Below are 18,418 nucleotides of genomic sequence, written 5' to 3'. Positions count from 1 at the left end.
TATCCTCCAGGATTCCTTTGACCTCCAAAACGGATTCCTTCAATCAGTTTTGGAGTTTATGCCTCAAAAACTTGGGGGAGGGTGCCCATCAGTACTGCCAAGAAAACTGTCTATTCAGTTTTTCTTGTACATATTTTGGAGAATTTTAAATTGTGTTTTTGTGTTTTTAGGATTGAAAATCCTTCCTTTGTCTGCCAGCCTGCAGACATTATTCATAAGCCTCTCCTACAGAGAGCCCTCTGGGCGGGGTCCCCCAGACCCTCCGTTCAAGAGGCTTAGATAAGCTAGCAATACATGAGCTTCTGAGCATGGATAGATGCATTGGGATCTTCTCTTTCTTTCTACATACCGGCTCAGTTTTTCAAGATACACAGTGTGGTGCGCAAAAATGTGAAAAATCAAAAGTTTTTCTCATATACATATAGAAGGCCTCAAGATACCATCCATTGGACACCATAAATGGACACCACAGCTAAAGTAACCCCTATTCCCCACTGGAAGCATCACTGGAGCCCCACTACACTGGAAGTTAGACCCTTTGGACAACATGTAGCACCCAGTCAACCACCTGCCAGGCGCCTCAAGTCACATTCCCCGCACCATTCTATCTCCACTACATATATTGGTTTGGGTTTGTTTGTTATGTACATGACATCATGCAGCACTGCCCCTGCAGGCTGTGCCCCTTCAACTGAATGGTTCCCCGCATTCTAGTTCCTTCTAACTCCACTTTGTTTGGTCTTATTACATCACCTGATCATTCCCTGCACAGCTTATGCATCCCTTGCATAAATTATGACATCATCTGGCACAGCCCCTTCTCATGTATGCACCCCTTGCATAAATTGTACACAGCCACTCCCTCTTAACTCCCTCATGTTGTACAGCCCAGGCCAGCTAAAATACCTCACTCAGGGGCTGCCCTGGAGCCAAAATCCCTCACATTTGTCTATATAAGGAGCTCTCTTCCCCCCCATTTGTAGTTCCCCAGTTTATTACTCATCAAGTTTTATACTCACCCATCACCCAAAACACTTACGTACCCACTCAACCCTCTTACTTACATATAGCAACCCTTACATACTGAATAACAACCTTTTTATACTGTGTCACGAAAAACTTATCTTGAGCTAACCACTCCTATCACTTATTAAAACTTGCCAAGCTTACCTTGGTGGGTCTTGTAGCTGGTAGTATAGAAGGGCAGAGCTTGCACCTCCTTCATCCCCTTCTCCATTCAGCAAAAGGGTTTCACAACCACTTTTGAGTCTTACAACAGTCAAACCAAAGAGAAAATGCAAAAAAAGTGAAAAGAATACTTACCCCGCACGGACCCGCAGGCCCAGGCACAGGCTGAGAAGATTGCATATTCAGTGTTTTTGAATTTCTTTAAAAATCCATCAAAAAAACCTTGTTGGTATGATGATGAGGTGATTAGCTTAAAAAATCAACAAAGTATATATCTGCTTAATTCCAGACAATGGGGGGGGGGGACAGCATGACCATGGTGGGCTGCAAAAATTGATTGGATTTTGGCCACTTTTTGGTAGGTTGTCTCCCACCCAAACAGTCACTAATTTGGCCCAAGTCCCCCCACCTGAGGGAGGGGTGGCTTTTCTTTTTTAAAAAAAGTGCTATTGATTTCACATATCACACTATGATCTACAAAAATTTAAGCTGTATACAACTTCCTTATGATGAAAAAGCAAAATCAGGTTGATAATGTGTAAAATGTGGATGCAAAAGAGAAAAGGTTCACAATTGAATCTTGTTTAAAATATGTTTGAAATTTGCCACTATAAAGAAAGAGAGAATGAATAAATATAGTCAAAACTGTGAAACCACATACCCCTCTGTGGAAGCCCTTTACTATGCAGTTTCACAGGTATGCCCTTGCAAAGGAAGAGCCTGTCTAAGGCCATAGAAGTGAAAGCTATGTGGTTTGACAGGTTTTTGTCAGATTATCAATTTTTTGACTCTCCCATTAATGTATAGAGCAAAGATTTCAAAAAGAATCATTCATTTAAGGTGTTCAAAGTTGAAATCATAAACTTTTCAATACATAAACTCATAAAATCATAAAATTTTCAAATGATGATTTTATATGTACCATTTTAGAAATGTTGCTCTAATTTGAGTGTTTGGGTGGTACATATTTATTTCAGCTTAGATTTCATGATTTTATGCAAGTCAACTTTGAACACCCTAATTGTAACATAAATATGTATCCTTTAGGAAGAAAGAACACACTGTAAGTGCTATCTGTATAGAAATCTCAAAAATCAAAACAAAAAACTCAGACAGGAAAGATAAATAAAGAATTAAACTAAATCAGGAAGATTTTTGGTACTTGGGCCCAAAAAGGATTGAGTGATTAGCTTGAAATAATCTTTTATTCCTGCTTGTTGACCCCCGAAGTGGATACTTTTCAACAATTCCTGTTGAAATACCTCCAACTGAGGGATCAAATTGGTGAACTGAGATTTGCCCTCATCCATTTGATCCAAGTACATAAGCATCTTCAAGATCATTTGGCACATTTTGTATTTGGTGGGGGGAGTGACCTTTGGTTTGTTGTCATCAATTTTCAGGGTTTTGCTTCACTATGCAAGATTGCCAGTTTTTTTAGCAAAGTGTAGCTATTGCAGTGTTTCCAGAAGTCACATTGGTTCAGGCTGACCCCGGTTCAACAAACCTTTGGCTTGATTTCAGGTTTATGCTTGCTAAATTCAGCTAGCCTAAACCTGAATTTTAGCCTCAGGCTAGGGAATTTCTGACACCAGTTAGCCTGAAAGTGACCCAACAAATGTGTTGGCCCACTTGAGATAGGCTTGTTCAGCTAGCCTGCCGACAAAACTGGGCTTACTCGACCTGAGAATATAATCTTTTTGATGCATTTCAAGCACTTAGCCCCCTTAGAAGCTAATCAAAAGTGATGTGAAAGAGACACCCTGGGGAAAACCAGGGGATGGAATAAAAATCCAAAAGATGAGATAGAAATTAGAATCTGTATATCAATAATGGATTGAAGATTGTCTGTTGTTATTTTTTTACAATCAGGCCCACATGCTTAAAATGTCAATAGGAATGGTAAAAATGAGAGATGGAGATTATGATGAATTAGCTTGGCCTGAACAAGGCTAGTTGAGATGTGATTTAGAGATTTTCATCCTTTTATCTTGCTGAATCCACGTGTTTATTGCTGTGATTGCTGTCCTTCAGCAATCAGTATACCATTTGCTGTTTAAAAAATAAAAAGAAACATCAAGTTGGCAAATTGTTCAAACAGACCAGACAAATGTTAAATTTGATTCAAAAAACAAAACAAGAAACCATGAATTCACCTGTCAGGAGAGGCTTCCTCAAATTGTTCACATTGTCAAGTGCTGCATCTATTTTGCCGCGCGGGGCATTATTATCACTTGCCACATCTCTCAATTCTTTCAGAGCCGCACTGGGTGTTTTAGGATTGAAATCAATATATACAAACAATAGTCAACATATTTATGATAAGGATGGCTCACATCAACTTTGGACCATTCTTCTTGACATCAGCAATAGCACCATTGACTTGTGGATCCTTCCGATCCGCGTTCTGAATCGAACTTCTTGCTGAATCTTCAGCTGCTTCCTATTGTAGTATAGTTGAGGAAAGTCCGTCAGTTTGGATTAAGATTGTTGGGCCATAAATGGAAAAATTATTTACAATGTCTAAGATCCTGTTGACTTCTCGAACAATTTGGCCGTTTGATTTTGATTTGATCGAAGCCAGGCCTTCAGAAACTTCTTTAACTTGTCTTTTCAAATCAGAAGCAGCAGCTTTTCCCGTTATTGGCGGTGCCGGTTGCCCGAATTTCCGAGCGGGCGTGCCCCCTGTGGCCAATAAAGCCGCGGACTTGGATGTTGTCTTTGGGGCGGCTCCGCCTCTCACGGGCTGTCGGCTCCCGGCCCCTGTGGACAACAAAGCCGCGGAGTCAACTTTTGGCTTTGGGGTGCCTCTGCCCCCTCTGCTTCCCCCGGGCTGCGGGCTCCCTGTGGACCCTGCGGCGAACAAAGCCGCCGATTGGGGTTTTGTCTTTGGGACGGATCCGGGTTTGGTGTTTGGGGTGGGTGTGCCCCTTCCGCCTCCTGTGCGCTGTGGGTTCCCCTTACCTCCTGCGGAGAATAAAGCCACCGATTGGGGTTTTGTCTTTGGGGCGGGTGCGGGTTTTGTCTTTGGGACGGATGCGGGTTGTGCCTTTGGGGCGGGTGTCCTTCCGCCTCCTGTAGGGTTCCCTCTGCCCCCTCCGCCTCCTGTGTTCCCTCTGCCACCTCCGCCTCCTCCTGAGTTTTGCTTTTGTGTCTGCCCACCTTTGCCACCGCCACCATTACCTCCCCCTCCATTGCCCTTCGCAGGTCGAGGCGATCGTTTTTCGATGATCCACCTACGCGCAACCGTTTCTGTAGTCTTTATCAGAGCACCTCCCTCGCGCTTCTCGAGCATCTTGAGTTTGCGTCGGACCCGGGCCTGCCGTGTGCCCTCTAGGCTTTCGTCTACAATCGGACTAAACACGGTCCGGTTGGAGTGATTAGTGGCTTTTTTTCCCGAAGTTCTCAGTTCAATCTTCTCAAGTCACATAATCTTGTGAGATAAGTACTTTATTTCGACCTATACTTGGAAGCATATTTCCATTTTGGTGAACCGCCAGAGGACTCACCCATTTAATGTTTGTATCAATAATCTTCGCCCATTTGCAGTTGGAGACGATTGAGAGCTACTGCCTGGAAAAGTCGACGCAAGGCTTGCGAGAGTGAAGATACTCATAAGAGTGGCGAATAAAACGCGTTGATGTTTTGTCGACATCTCGTCAAATGAATAATATATGAAAAATTGTAAATAAATATGTGGAAAATTTGAGACAGGGAAATGCGTGTGGTTCGGATAATGTCAATGACTAATTAATACAGGCAAACGATCACCAAAATAAAGATTAGTGCCTCCAGGCCTGGTTGGGTGAGGGGAGTGAGATTGAAAGTAAAGATTAAGAGCGCGATGAAATAAGCTGTGGCTCCGGGAGATTCGTAGGGGATAATTTGTAGGGGGATTTTATAGTGAAGGAGGAATTCTCGAGCATAAGTCACCAGGTGGACTGGACAGGAAAATGGTGATAGGTGATTCCGAGAGTTGCCTCGATTACATACTTGATTATCTCGGGTCCATAGTGCCGGTAGCCAGGTCAATAAAGTGATAGTCAATCCTGTCAACTAATTGTGCAAGCATGGCATCAATCACTCCGCATACAACCGTTATTGCAAAGAATAAATTAATCGATAGCATTTACATTTTGGTTCCGTGTAGAGATCATTTGAAACATTCTCTGATTGTTACATATGGCGATCCCTCGGGCAAATTTAGCAATCAATTCTTATGAAGTTCCTTCGATGACATTCATTTTGCTACAAGTACGAAGCGAACCTTAAGTCCCTGCCTGAGGGGACTTCGTTCAGTTCGACAACGAAGAGCTAGGAAGAGCTCTCCAGTAAAGTGACAACAACAATTGAAAGTTGAACCGACCTGATAGAGCTGAACTGCGTGCATGGGCAAAAGTGAATCGGACCCCATGATTTAATCCCTGCAGTGATGGGCGTATGTATACAAAAAAACTCACAAAATAAAAATAGTATGTAACATGGACTGTATTTGTAGCTAACTTGAGCCAGTCCCTAGCGATTTAGGGTGTTCAAAATTGATTTTTGAATATCATTTTACAAAAAATCATAAGATTTATCAAAGTTTTGAGAGGTGCTTGAAATGAAGAGAACCCTCAACTTTCATCCCATCAAAAGTTTGGACATGTAGATCTTATGATTTTATGTAGAAAGTGGTTTGAAAATCAATTTTGAACACCACAATTGTTAGACGGTGACCGGACCGCTAGGGGAGGTCGCCCAGGTCCAAGCACGCGAGCTTGTAGACCAGGCCAAACCAGGGGGTGTACACGGCGGGGGTGCTTCCTGGCCTGCGCGTTTGTGGAGACGACGGGATCACCGGCTCTGTGAAATCCACGTGGATTTCACTGCTCCCCCCGTCGTCTCCACCCTCCCGTGGAAAATGCGTGGAGACAACGGGCTTTCCCGTCGTCTCCACCCGCCTCGGATTTCCACGTCAAGAATGACGAGGATTCCACGGCCGCCTGCGGGATCGCGGTGGAGCCCACGAGAAAATTGACGGGAATTCCTTGTCGCTTCCTTTAACGAGGAATCCACGTTTGGGTGGGCATGACAAAGTGAATGGTGAGCATTAGGGCTATTTTGGTGACAGCCGCTGCGGCTCAATACTCCGGCCTGCCTTGTTGATGCTGATGACCCAGGGCAACAAGGGACTTCAGCTCTGAGATGCCACTCAAAAGATTTTGACCGACTCATTTGCAGCATTCCACTTGGCCGAGATCGGATTCCAGCGAGGTCAGCAACAAAAGATACAACACACACGCACTACACTGACACCTAAACACATACAGCATCCGCCAAGCCAAGCAAAGACACACTCTCCATCCGGCCCATCCACTTCTGTCCGATCATTGCCGGTGACCTGCTCGAGTTTGTCGGCGCACTAGGATACCACCCGAACCAACATGATCACTTTGCCAATCATCAGGTCGGTGTTGAAGCCAAGCAACCCAACTCCACTATCCAAATCGTCTGTCCAGAACTTCTTCTTCCGTTCGTCTCTGATGGTTTATAATCTTCCCAAAATCATGTTCTTCGACTTCGTTCACGATTGTTATTGATTCAGCGCGAACCCAATGTTCAGAAATAGGCACGTTTCGGTATAGATCCATGATCAAGTGATTCAGCAATGTATTCAACTGTGTGAAATCCAACGATTCCAGAGCTAATTCTGCGCTCAACTCGTAAACTGTCAGACAGAAACACACGTTCGCAATGTTGGCAAATAATAGTACGTGTCAAATAGGAGACAGGTGATGTCCAGTAAGCTTACCTACGATTGCAAATGAATCTCTCCTCCCGCTAGCAAAGATCCCCTCCCTCAATTTTCTGATCTCACAAACCAGAGAAGAAATCCAATCGATCTGAGCCTTGAAACAATTATCAGTCAACGGTTGGTTTAAGTTTCCTTGGGGATCTTTGAGACTTAAATACAGAAACAGATTGATCCGATTCGGATAGGATTTCTTATATTCTTGAATCCTCTTGAATATCCATTTAAAGATCCAAGACAATCTGCCAAAGTGATTGGGTCAGATATCAACAAGATATTTTTTTTATCTGTGATTTTGTATCTCTTTTGCAATGTATTTTTTCAATGCTTTTACAATGGCCATTGCAGTTGCAATGCAGCGCGTGGTACCCTGGCGGTACCACATTCTGCTACAGTATTACCTGCGGATTTGATCCACTCCGGGGCTGGCTAACCAAACTACAGGACCACCCTTGGTGGTCCCCACGGAAAGCTGAGGGGCTCGACCCGCCCGTGGGTATCACGGCAAATCCACGGGGAGTCCACGGTTGAAGGACCCATGATCCACCCGTGGGCCCAACCTTCACGCCGGGATCACGGGGATTCCACACGGAGCCAAAAGCTGCCGTGGAATCCACGGGTGATCCTCCCAGTGGTGACCCCGTGAACGTGTGGACCAACAGCCGCTGGTCCAACCTTGCGCGCGGCTACCACGTGGAGTCCTCGTGGAATCCACGTGATTTCCCCGTGGATGGACTCCCCGGGTGTAGGAGAGTGAGACAGGGGAAGGAAGGCCCGTGAGCTACCCGCACTTACTATCCCTGAGTCGACTCAGCCTAAGCCATAACCTTAAGCCTCTCCCCCCCACATCCAGATTCCGCACCGAACTCTCACCTGCCGCCGTCCAGTTTCCTCTCCTAGCAAAACTGTTTCTTTTTTGATTTCCCTTTTTTTGTTAAACAAAGACTCCAGCTAGAAAATGGTCGACGAAATGGTAAAGCGAGCAACTTGTTGATTAGCGCAGAAGAATACGGCAGTGGAGAAAGGTTCTTCAAACCTTGCTGGACCTGAAGGCGCAGATTTAGGTGGATTAAGTGGGACTACAAGTGGTTAGCCTATTTTTCAGCAGCCTAAGTCGTTGGCTTGCTTATCAATAACAGCCTAAGTTGTTGGTCATGTTACGTGATTTCTAATGGAATCTTGTACCCGTTTAGATACACGATTAGAACGTAGTGAACGTGATGTCAAGAACAATATGACTAATAATCAAGGAATTTTTGATCCAGCTGCAAATGGTTAGTAGCTTTATGATATAAATCATCAGCCTAAGTTGTTGGCAACATGCTTATATAAGTGTCAAATCTCTTGTTCTTTATGACAGACACGCATGTTAATCAAGATGCTTGTGATACAATGCAACAGGCTGGAAATGATGCCTTGGATAGTGACAATAGCGATGCTTTTAAAGGTCGGCCCTCTATGTTGAAGAGTGGCATTATCCCAATGGAGACTAATGCTTACACTGTGATGATTGTGGTTATCTGAAATCCCTGGCCCAATAGAATCCATTGATAAGTCGGCTGAAGGGATAGCCGCAAAATATAAAGCGATACTTTTGACCGTTCCTCAAGTTGAGCTTGGAGAGTCTGAAGTACGGGTTACAAAGAACAAAGATCGAATTGAACCGGCGATCCCATTGATCATTGTTGATGATCCTAATGTCGTGACTAATGCTCCACTGGTGAAGTCAGACAAGGACAAGATGTGGGATAAAGTCGCAGAATCGGTGGCGAAGGGCGACAAAGAGAGCGCCGATTTTTTCTATAAAATGTACAACAACATGTCTGCTTCCATTGAGTTAGTGAGAACTCATTTGGCTGGGGGAAGCGCAAACAATCATTCAAATCATTTGAAGGCACATAAACCTGACATCATAAGATTGAAGCCGACAGATGGAAATGCACCATCTTCTAACATTGCTAAGAGAGATAAAACTACTATAGTTTTTATAAAAGGGTCATTGCCGAAGCATTTCAACGTTGGATTCACTCCTTATTTTGACAAGAATATACGTGAATTCAGAGGACCGCTACCTTTAACTATATTCAACAAGGATTGGCAAGAGGACGCGATACAGGCTCACACAAATAAGCGCTCTAGATCTGATGAGAAAGACGGAAATTATACCGGGTACGAATATCCAAATGAATGGACTCAGTCATTTGCGAAATGGACGTCGAATCATCGTAATTTTTATAGGATGTACAAGGACTTCTACAATTTTCCAGAATTTGCGGAATGGATTTTACAACATAAGGCAAATGTTGACTATATCATTGAAGAACATAAGTTTTTGACGGGTTTTTGGTACGACATGATCGTGAGGCAAAACGCATTCTCCTATCAAGTTCCAGTTGAAGACGGTGTTGTTTTGGCAGTCGATATCTCGGTTTTTAGAGAAGATGTTAGGCTCAGAGCCTACAACGTGACCAAGGATTTGAATGAATTGGATTTCACCGACAATCCTTACGCTTACGGAGGGAAGAAGTTTGGCTGCAATCCAAAAACTGGTAGGCCAAAAGAATCGAAAGCAAAGGTGAACAAGGATTCTTTGGGAAGATACGATGCTAAACCCTCAGGGCGAGGTCGTGGAGGGTTCCGGGGAAGGGGTTTTGGCGATCGTTACGGGGGGGATCAAAGACAAGACTTCGATGGTTTCAGCCGCTACGCGCAGGATGACGGATACGGGAAGAGAAACCGTGATTGTTTCAAGGATAACATCGAGTTTTCTGGCTCCCATAGATCTTTGTCTGGGAGAGGCCGCGGAGGTTTTGAAAAAGAACACTGCAAAAAAAACTGTGTCAACTGTGAGCAGTTGACATGCGGTAACTCTGAGGAAGCTTGTGGTGTTACACCAGCCTTACTCAAGGTTTGACTCAACCCAAGCTTTAATGCACAGTCACTGTGCACCTTGCACAGTGACTGTGCCAACAAAGACACTTGTGCATTCAGGTGGAGTTACAATGGCAGCTTGGCGTGAGTATCCTGCATGTCAACTGCAAGCAGTTGACCAAGTTTTTTTTGCAGTGGAACAAGGGTCCTCCAGGTTTATGAACAAAAGGGATGCTGGTGGCAAAGCCCCTTTAAAAGAAAAATATATGCAGTAGGCGCTGTCCCTCTTTTCTTTTCCGCTATGTATTTTTTGGCATGATCTAAGACAATAACTTCCTCATGTGATCATTTGGAGAGCTTGATATTATGTCACCTCCTCTCTCTCTTCACTTGTGGCTCTTTACACTCTTCCAATGAGTTGGTTATGATTTCTAAAACTTTATGTTATTTCTCTCCTTGGCAAATTGTGTCATCTCTTTACAGGTTGTATGAAGAACCGACTATGATAAGTAATGTCAGCCCCGATCGGGGAATGGGGGCTGAGAGATGGCCCACAAAAGTATCATGTGAGATGAATCTGAAAGCGTGGGAGCGGTGCCTATTGGCATACGGGTTGATGGAGAAGTACGGAGACGTTTTGACCGGGTTTGAGTTTGGCTTTGACCAAGGCATACCGGATCACGTCGTGAAGGGGGTGGCCTTTTTCACTCCGGACAATCATGCTTCCTCGCAAAACGTGAGAAGCAAGGTCGAAGATTCAATTGCGAAGGAGTTGCTTGCGGGTCGCATGTTCGGTCCATTTACTCAAGAAGAGGTCCATGCTAAGTTGGGCTTTTTTAGGTCTAATCCATTAGGCGCAGTAGTAAACAGCGACGGGGCAATCAGGCCCATAAATGATTTATCTTACCCAAGAAACGACGCGAATGTCAAATCTGTGAATTCCTTTGTGAACAAAAAAGATTTCGACACGACCTGGGACAATTTTAACACGGTGTCAAAGTTTTTCGTAGAAGTAAAGGTCCCGGTCGAACTCGCCTTGTTCGACTGGGAAAAAGTGTACCGGCAAATTCCCACCAAGATGAGACAGTGGAGGTATCTGATGATTAAGGACTTCCACGGAAAATTTTTACTGGACACTTGAATCACGTTTGGGGGAGTGGCCGGCTGTGGCTCTTTCGGACGACCTGCAGACGCTTGGAAAGAAATCATGAGGTCTCATTTTGACTTGATTGCTACATATTTTCAGGTGGGTCGACGACAACCTTTTCGTCAGATCACTGGGGAGCACGACAGACATGAAAGACGTGGTTGCAAAGTCCAAGGAACTCGGTGTCCTCGCGAACGAGAAGAAGTTCTCGGCGTTCTCAGCGGAGCAGAAATTCATCGGCTTCGTCTGGAATGGAATGGAAAAGACCGTACGCCTACCGGACGGCAAGATTGACAAGCGGATATCACAACTGTTACCGTTCCTCAATGAGAAGGAGAAATTCAGTTATGAGCAGGTCGAAATCTTGGCGGGGAGACTCAACCACGTCTCTTACATATTACCGCACCTGAAATGCCATCTCAACTCTTTGTACCGATGGTTAATGTCATGGCAATACCAGAAAGCGGCACGCCACCCTCCAAAGGATGTCCTGTTGGATTTAGGACTATGGAAAGCGACTCTAGAGAACTTCGAGCCCACACGCATCATCAATTATGGCCCGCCAATCGACGTCGGCTGGGTAGGTGACGCATCGACTTCGTTTGGGATTGGGGTGCTGATAGGCCGCCATTGGGCCCAGTTCAAGCTGCACGACCCACGAGGGCACCCTCAACGGATCTCGTACCTAGAAACGGTTGCGGTGCGCCTAGGCTTGTTGATGCTTTTGGGATTGAGGTCGCAACGGGGGAAAACCTTGGTGGTCTGGACGGACAACACCACCACAGAGAACGGCATAAACAACAAACGTTCGCGAGACATACCGACGAACGAAGAGTGGATGAAGATCCAGACAATCCTCATTAAAGAAAATGTGAATCTGGTCGCTCGACGCGTCTCTTCCAAAAACAATACCGCGGACGCCTTGTCTCGCGGGATAAGATCCGGCCAAGAGGTACGACACCAAGTCCTAATTGACCTCCCAGCCGATTTGATAGATATTCTGGCGCAAGTGACTTTTGTAATTTGACACATACGCCAACACTGTGGCTACTTAGGTTTTTCGTGAAAGTGTATTCTGTTCCGTTTAGCTCTTCGTGTTCGCGGTCTTAGGGAATCCAAGGGTCGAAGTTGGGGGGCTCGCGTAGGCTCAGGCTTCTCCCTGAGTTAGTGGTGTAGCACTATCCCCCCAGCTCGCCGCTGTTATCACAGCGGCCCCTTGTTTTCCTCCCTGCCCCTGGAGGGGAGATTCCGTCCGGATCACTAGCCCCCGGCTCAAGCAACCGGCTTGTAGCCCGGTCACTCCTAGTGTCTGACGAAACCAAGAGGGTTTCGTAGGAGCTCTCATCCGAGACCCGAACACCGATCACGGTGAAAACCCACGCGAAGTGGGGACCACCGGATCTACGGCCAGGAACCCGTTGCCCCCGCGCAACGGAGTCCTGCCCGGAAAAGTGTGCAGGAAGGAAACGGGCGGAGACGGCTTGGATGATACATAAATAATTGGACCGACGGCTTGCCCGAGCGACGCTAAATCCATTCCTGGCCCGAGCCAAGGCAAGATCAATTTTCACACACTTTCCGCACACTTATTTTTGCTCCTGCAAGTCTTAACATGTACCACCAAATTCCAATTCAACTCCCTTACTCGCCAGCTTCCTTCTGTTTCCATTCCACCCATTTTCCTGTTCAGGTCTGTGGCACCCCTAATAATAAGCATGGGTTTTTATAATATTTTATGTGTATTTATAGATATATATATCAATGTTGACAACAACAATTCACCAAAACAACAACAAGAAAGGCCCCTACACACAGTACTCAAGAACAAAGAATATCTGTTCTGTGTATGGGAAACCAACCAACGCCAAAATCTAAAAAAGGACCACACAGCTCGCCAACAAAACAAAAGAGAACAGGCAAGAATCGAGTCAGACAGAAAAAGAAGGGGAAGGTGGGGAAGAATGATGGCGGACACGCAAGGCTGTGTCCACGCTGGGAGCTTAATCTATAAAATAATTACTGAGAAAATATAAGCGGGGTGAGTATATAGGAGTTTTGGGGGATGTGAACATATGTGGAGAGAGTACGGAGGCCCATAACGAGGAGGTCCAGCAAGACACTGCTCATGTATAATAATTACGAACCAAAAAAGGGCGGGGCGGGGGGTCAAGTGTTTCGAAGTTTTGGCATAGGTTGAAGGGGAGGGGTGTGTCGATGGGTGTGTCGATGTTGTATCACGAGGGAGGAAACAGGGCGAGCGCCGAGGGCGGCGTAAATGTGGAGAGGATCCAAAGCGCGAAGGTTTCTCGGTGTATATATATAAGTATATAAATGTCTTTTGGAGAGCAGGAGTAGTTTAAGTGGTTGTTGATACTCTTGATTGATGTTTGGTGCTGTGCCACGAAGGAAGTTTTTCTGGGGGGAGGGCTTCGGGGAGCAGAGAGGAGTCGAGGCGGCGGCAAGAAGACGGCGTCTAGAAAGCGCAGTTGATGTACATAGCAAAGAGGAAAACGTATATACATCGGTTGTTTGGGACGGTTGTTGATAGGTGGTGGGAGAAGAGACACGACGCCGGGGACGGGGGCGGATTCGGGAAGAGCGATGTTGTTATGTATGCGCGGCAAGAGAGATCGGGGGACGACGGGTATGTCGACCGCAAGCAAGGGGATTCCGCGCGGACTCAAAACTCCTCAGAAACCAACTAAGAACGAGTAAACAAATCAGCCCCCGAAGACCCAATGCCGCCAACGATCAAGAATAGGGAAATGTAAAGAGAGTGTGTCAGAGAAGAAGCGACGAACCTTGCGGATTTCCTGCAAATAACAGCGGTCAGGGTCAGATAATCTGCCATGAGAATGGGTGGGAGGGACGGCGGAGGCCGGTTTGTGGTTTGAGGAAAGCACTTGTTTTCCCGTACTGGGGGGATTGAGATGGTGAGTTTTATGGTACGTCGAGGAGGCAGAAGAGGGCGTATGGTTAGAAGAGAGGTTAGATTTTTTGAGCTTGACTGGTTGGTGGCTGCTGCTCCCAGAAGCAGTAACTTTCTTGGCCGGCTTATTGGCCTGGGGAGGGCGTTGCGGTTGGTCGTCATCGACGGGTATCCAGCTAGCGATCTCCTTCTTATGTCGCTCCTCGGCCTCGACGCAGGCCAGCCAAAAGCTGCCGGAGCGTCTGCCACGGTTTCTGGTAGCTCCGTCTTCAGACTCGTGTTTGTGTTGCGGATGCGGGGAGGAGACGGAGGAGGAGAGCGAGTTCCAGCCGTCGTTGCCGAGCCCCCCGAGGGGTTTTTGCCGGGACGAGGATTCGTCGTCGGCGAGCCAACGCAGCTCGAGCTCCTCGTCAGACTCCAATTGAAGCTCATCCTCGTCAACTCCGCCACCCGGGACCTTCTTCCAGGACATCGACTCCGTGTCAAAGATCATCCCTCCAACCACATGGTTCTGCGCTTTGGTCGGCCTGAAACTACCCATCAAACTCTCGGGCATGTCTTCTGGCATCGCGCCAGTCGGCGACCTCATGTGAGGAGACTGGATCGACAGTTGACTGATCAATGCCGGCCTTGATGAGGTGGACAGCACGTTGTCGAACTCTCTGAGGACGTGCTCGTTTCCTTCCCACCGCGCCTCCTCGTCGTTCCATCTCATTTCAGTGTTGGTTGACACTGCACCCCTCAAATTCAGTCAGAAAACCGTTGGGGGGATAGTCAAGAAGAGGATATAGGCTTACGCTGACTTAGGGTATTACCACTCATCTGTCGGATCAGGCCCTTCTTGGTCGAGATTTTCTTGATGTGAGCATTGATAGCCAGAGCTCTTCGACGGACGCCCTCGGCCTTCCTAGCCTCGAGTCTACTACGGCTCCTTTGACTGCTGCTGCCAGCCACGGGATGGTTCGTTCCATCTTTTTTCTCATTGTTCGGGTTAGTCGGACCAACAGAGCCGAGTTTGCTGGAGACTCGAGTGGAGTTGGAAGTATTTTTGACAGCCCGTGTGAACTGTTTTTCTTTTTCCTTACTAGTCGGCAAGTCATCGAATTCATCCAACTCAGTCCCATCACCGTACGTCCTCGGTCTTCGAGGTCGACGTAGCTGGTGTGGTATCACAGCCGACATTCCATTGGTAGTCCAGCGCCTCGAGTTTGAGGAGTGCTCCTCGTGAATAATTGATGGTTTGGCTTTGAGTCGGCTGGCAATCGTTGGCATCGTCAGCCGACTGCTTCCGGCAGGTGTGCTTACCGTCATAGGGGGGGCGGGTGAACAAGCATTTACTCGGACGCTCTCAGTGGAACTTCGCCTAGAATTGACTGAACTACTTCGATCAGGAAGTCCAGAAGTCGATCCGGAGGCCGCTGCAGAGGCCCCGACGTGCCTGTTCATGGATGCTCGGGTAGGGTCGGCATAGGAGGGAAGTGCTGAGCCAGGTATTAGATTGGGTGAGGAGGGCGTGGAAGAATAATCATAGGGTTGCTGCCTGGCTTTAGGCTGGGGGACAGCACCAGACTTCCAAACCGATGCCGCACTCATTCCAGACGGAGTGGCTCCTCCGAGGTGAGGAGGTAGTCCGCCTGAGCTGGACGTATGATGGCTTTCACGACTGTTCAAAGAGGGCATCGACTGCTTGCGCTGTAGGCCGCGCCCATTTGAAGAGCCATTTGATCCAGGCGGCGATGATAGAGGTGGGCGAGCGTCACTGGGAGACGAGGAGTTGGATTGGGGACCTGAGGAGCCCAGGTTGAGTGACTTGAGCGCGGCTGCCGATTTTTTATGCTTCAAGGTCCGTTGACTACTAGCGGACAGGACGGGTGGGCCATTACAGGCTGCCATGGTTGATACTCTGGCGCGCAGAGAGCTGGCAGCGCTTACTCTGCTCACTAATCTAGCGGCTCTTGAGGGATTGCCAAGTGGAGATTGAACGCGGGATGAAGTATCGGTGCCTAAGTGATGAGAAGCACGTGGTGAGTTGTTCGACATTTCGCCATGGCTAGCAGCTGATCTCAAGCTCTTTCCCTTGAGGTGTGGGAGAGAATCGGTGGAAGGTGGGTTGACAAAGCAGCTATACGGGGCACTCTTGGGAGCCATGCCGGTGGCCGAGATGGGACGATGTGGAATCAAAGCACGCAGCCTGGAATGGGACGTACCAGGGGGTATCGCGGAGTTGGGTCTGGTGATGAGTGATGTGTGAGAAGTCGGCCTCCCGGGAAGGATTGCAGAGGATGAGGATGGTAGGGGAGTTGATCGATTGGTGTTATCATCGTGATTCTGATTCAAGGGTGAACGGTTGTTAGAAAACCGAGCATGGCGCTCGCTGGGTTGTGAGGTAGAGGCAATCGAGTGGTTTGAAGACGGAAAGGGGACAGTGATCCGTTTGGATTTTGATTTCTGGCCATGTACTTGCTGAAAATAACTGTTGTGGCCCGATTGATGAGCGTGACTACTTGCAGAGCTGAGTGAGCTACTTTTCCGGCTCCGCAGTTTGGCAGTATGGATGCTTCCTGTCTCGATCTCTAAGCCATCCTCAACACGCTCGTCATTTCGATCTTCAAATGTGGAAATATTCTCTCTGAATTGTGATGAATCTTGATGGGCAGCAGTGAAAATGAGCAGGGAAATAAGCAAACAATGAGAGAGGAATAGACGGCAGGGTTGAGCTGAAACTCTCTTACTGGCACGTTCAGCCATCAAGGTGCGCGCCTGAAGCTTTGAGCGCAGAAAAGTCTGCAAGTCGAGCCCACGTGCCCGAACAGGTTGTTTACCTTTTGGGTCGGGCAGGGCGGATGGAGCGGGCTGAGGGGGAGCAGGGCCAGAAGTGGAGGTGGGGGTGGATGAGCTTGGGGCGGGGGCGAGGTTGTTGAGGACGCCAAATTCAGGAGGGAATTCGATATCATCGAAGAAGCCCTCGTTGATGTCATCTTCGATCTCTGGGAAGGATGAGGACGAGCGGTCAGACATCAGACTGGGGGTCAAACTTGGACGGGTTCGAATCCTTGGGGTGTTGTCGTCAATCGAGCCCCGGTTGCCGTTGGATTGACTAATCGAGTTCGCCGAGCTGTTGGGTAGGGTGGTCATGAAGATGCTACCCCGACAGGAGGAGGCTGATGACTTTGGAGGATCGAATGGATCATCATCCAGTCCATCAAACTCGGAGCTTGTTAGACTGACAGCACTGTTCGGTTTGCTGATGGATTGTCGATGGGAATTCTTTTTGGGGTCGGTCAGGTTGATTGATTGGCCGGAGGGTGGTAGCTCGAAATCGTCCCCAAAATCGCCGTCTTCTTCATTGACCGTAGAGCATTGGATTGCAGATTTTGTTGGTTGATTGTTAAGACGAGTGATATGGCTCGAGGAAGCTATGCCTGGAAGGGGGAGGCAGAAGAAGACAAGGTCAGGAAGCGACGAGGGGTACATAAAAGAAAAGGATGCGGGTTAGCTTACCTGAACGAGATGAACTGGGATGATGACCCAGGTTGAGGTCTTCCAGCTCGTCACTGATTGCGCTCGCAAAGCTGGGTTGCTTTTTGACGTCCCCAGTTGAATGGCTGGTCGGCCTGAAGACAGTCTTGAGGCCCCCCTCGGGTAGGACGATATCCTCATCCCAATCTAGGCCGGCCTGGACGGGGCTCGGTCTCTTGCTGGGTTCGAGGCGGGTGACGGTGCCCTTGGCGCCGGATGCAAGGACAGCCAGGACGGTTCTATCGATTTGGGTTGTGGATCGTTTCGAGTGAGTTTTCTGGGGACGGTAGTGATGGATAGGATTGGAGGAAGATTGAGAGTCAGGGTTGGGGAGTGGTAGGAAGGAGGCTTTGATGGTGGATTGACACTCGGAGGAGGAGGCGCTCGAGAAAGACCGGTCGTGTTCCTGGGTGGGCTGTTGAGAAGAGAGGGAGGTGAAGTTGTCGGCTGGGTGGAGGTTGCGGTTGCTGGGTGCGTGAGCGCTCTTGAGGGTCAGGGTTCCGCCCTTGCGATCATCGTCCAGGTCATCCTCATCAGTCTGGAGGGATGTTCTGTTGGCCCTACTGGGCTGTTTGTCGCGCCTCGAGGCTTGGGCAGATTCTTCGTCCTGGCTGGATTGGGAGGATCTTCTTTGTTTGTAGTCGTCGCTCGGATGAGGTTCGTCGACCGAGTAGACGCTGTGGTTTCCGTTGGTGCTGAAGAGTGCGGATACCGATGAGGATGAGGTCTCGGCCTCGGCTTCGGTGTCCGACTGGAGCAGGGTGAGTGGGCCATCGGGGAGGACTAGGTCAGGGTCGGAGTCCCAGGATTCGGCAGTCGACGGGAGTGGGGACATGGGTTGGTCTGTGGCTTGGATGGGCGAGATGATGAGATGGGATGGGCTGGGATGAGGGCAGGAGGGAAGGAAGGGAAGGAGGGGAGCAGCGAAGTGGCGGAATAGGAAAAAATAGAATACGGAAGAGACAAAGCC

At 47.9% G+C, this 18,418-nt stretch overlaps 3 protein-coding genes across 3 annotated transcripts; 2 read left to right on the top strand and 1 right to left on the bottom strand.

Annotated features, from left to right (window-relative positions):
* Nucleotides 1-3,689: 3,689 nt before the first annotated feature.
* On the top strand, nucleotides 3,690-4,568 carry PtA15_3A53 (uncharacterized protein; the record flags this gene model as incomplete). Its single annotated transcript, XM_053167518.1, has 1 exon — nucleotides 3,690-4,568. The coding sequence occupies one exon, from the start codon at nucleotides 3,690-3,692 to the stop codon at nucleotides 4,566-4,568; it is 879 nt and encodes a 292-aa protein (XP_053018245.1).
* A 1,052-nt stretch (nucleotides 4,569-5,620) lies between these two features.
* Nucleotides 5,621-6,724, top strand: PtA15_3A52 (uncharacterized protein; the record flags this gene model as incomplete). The annotated part of the gene is made up of 3 exons (XM_053167507.1): nucleotides 5,621-5,626; nucleotides 6,429-6,444; nucleotides 6,501-6,724. The coding sequence occupies 3 exons, from the start codon at nucleotides 5,621-5,623 to the stop codon at nucleotides 6,722-6,724; spliced, it is 246 nt and encodes an 81-aa protein (XP_053018244.1).
* A 6,956-nt stretch (nucleotides 6,725-13,680) lies between these two features.
* PtA15_3A51 (uncharacterized protein) lies at nucleotides 13,681-17,403 on the bottom strand (the record flags this gene model as incomplete). Its single annotated transcript, XM_053167497.1, has 4 exons — nucleotides 13,681-13,701; nucleotides 13,802-14,661; nucleotides 14,727-16,574; nucleotides 16,662-17,403. The coding sequence occupies 4 exons, from the start codon at nucleotides 17,401-17,403 to the stop codon at nucleotides 13,681-13,683; spliced, it is 3,471 nt and encodes a 1,156-aa protein (XP_053018243.1).
* Nucleotides 17,404-18,418: the final 1,015 nt, after the last annotated feature.

The sequence above is a fragment of the Puccinia triticina genome, chromosome 3A (assembly GCF_026914185.1).
Source record: "Puccinia triticina chromosome 3A, complete sequence".
Taxonomy (NCBI): domain Eukaryota; kingdom Fungi; phylum Basidiomycota; class Pucciniomycetes; order Pucciniales; family Pucciniaceae; genus Puccinia; species Puccinia triticina.
This window is presented reverse-complemented; position numbering and strand designations above follow the sequence as displayed.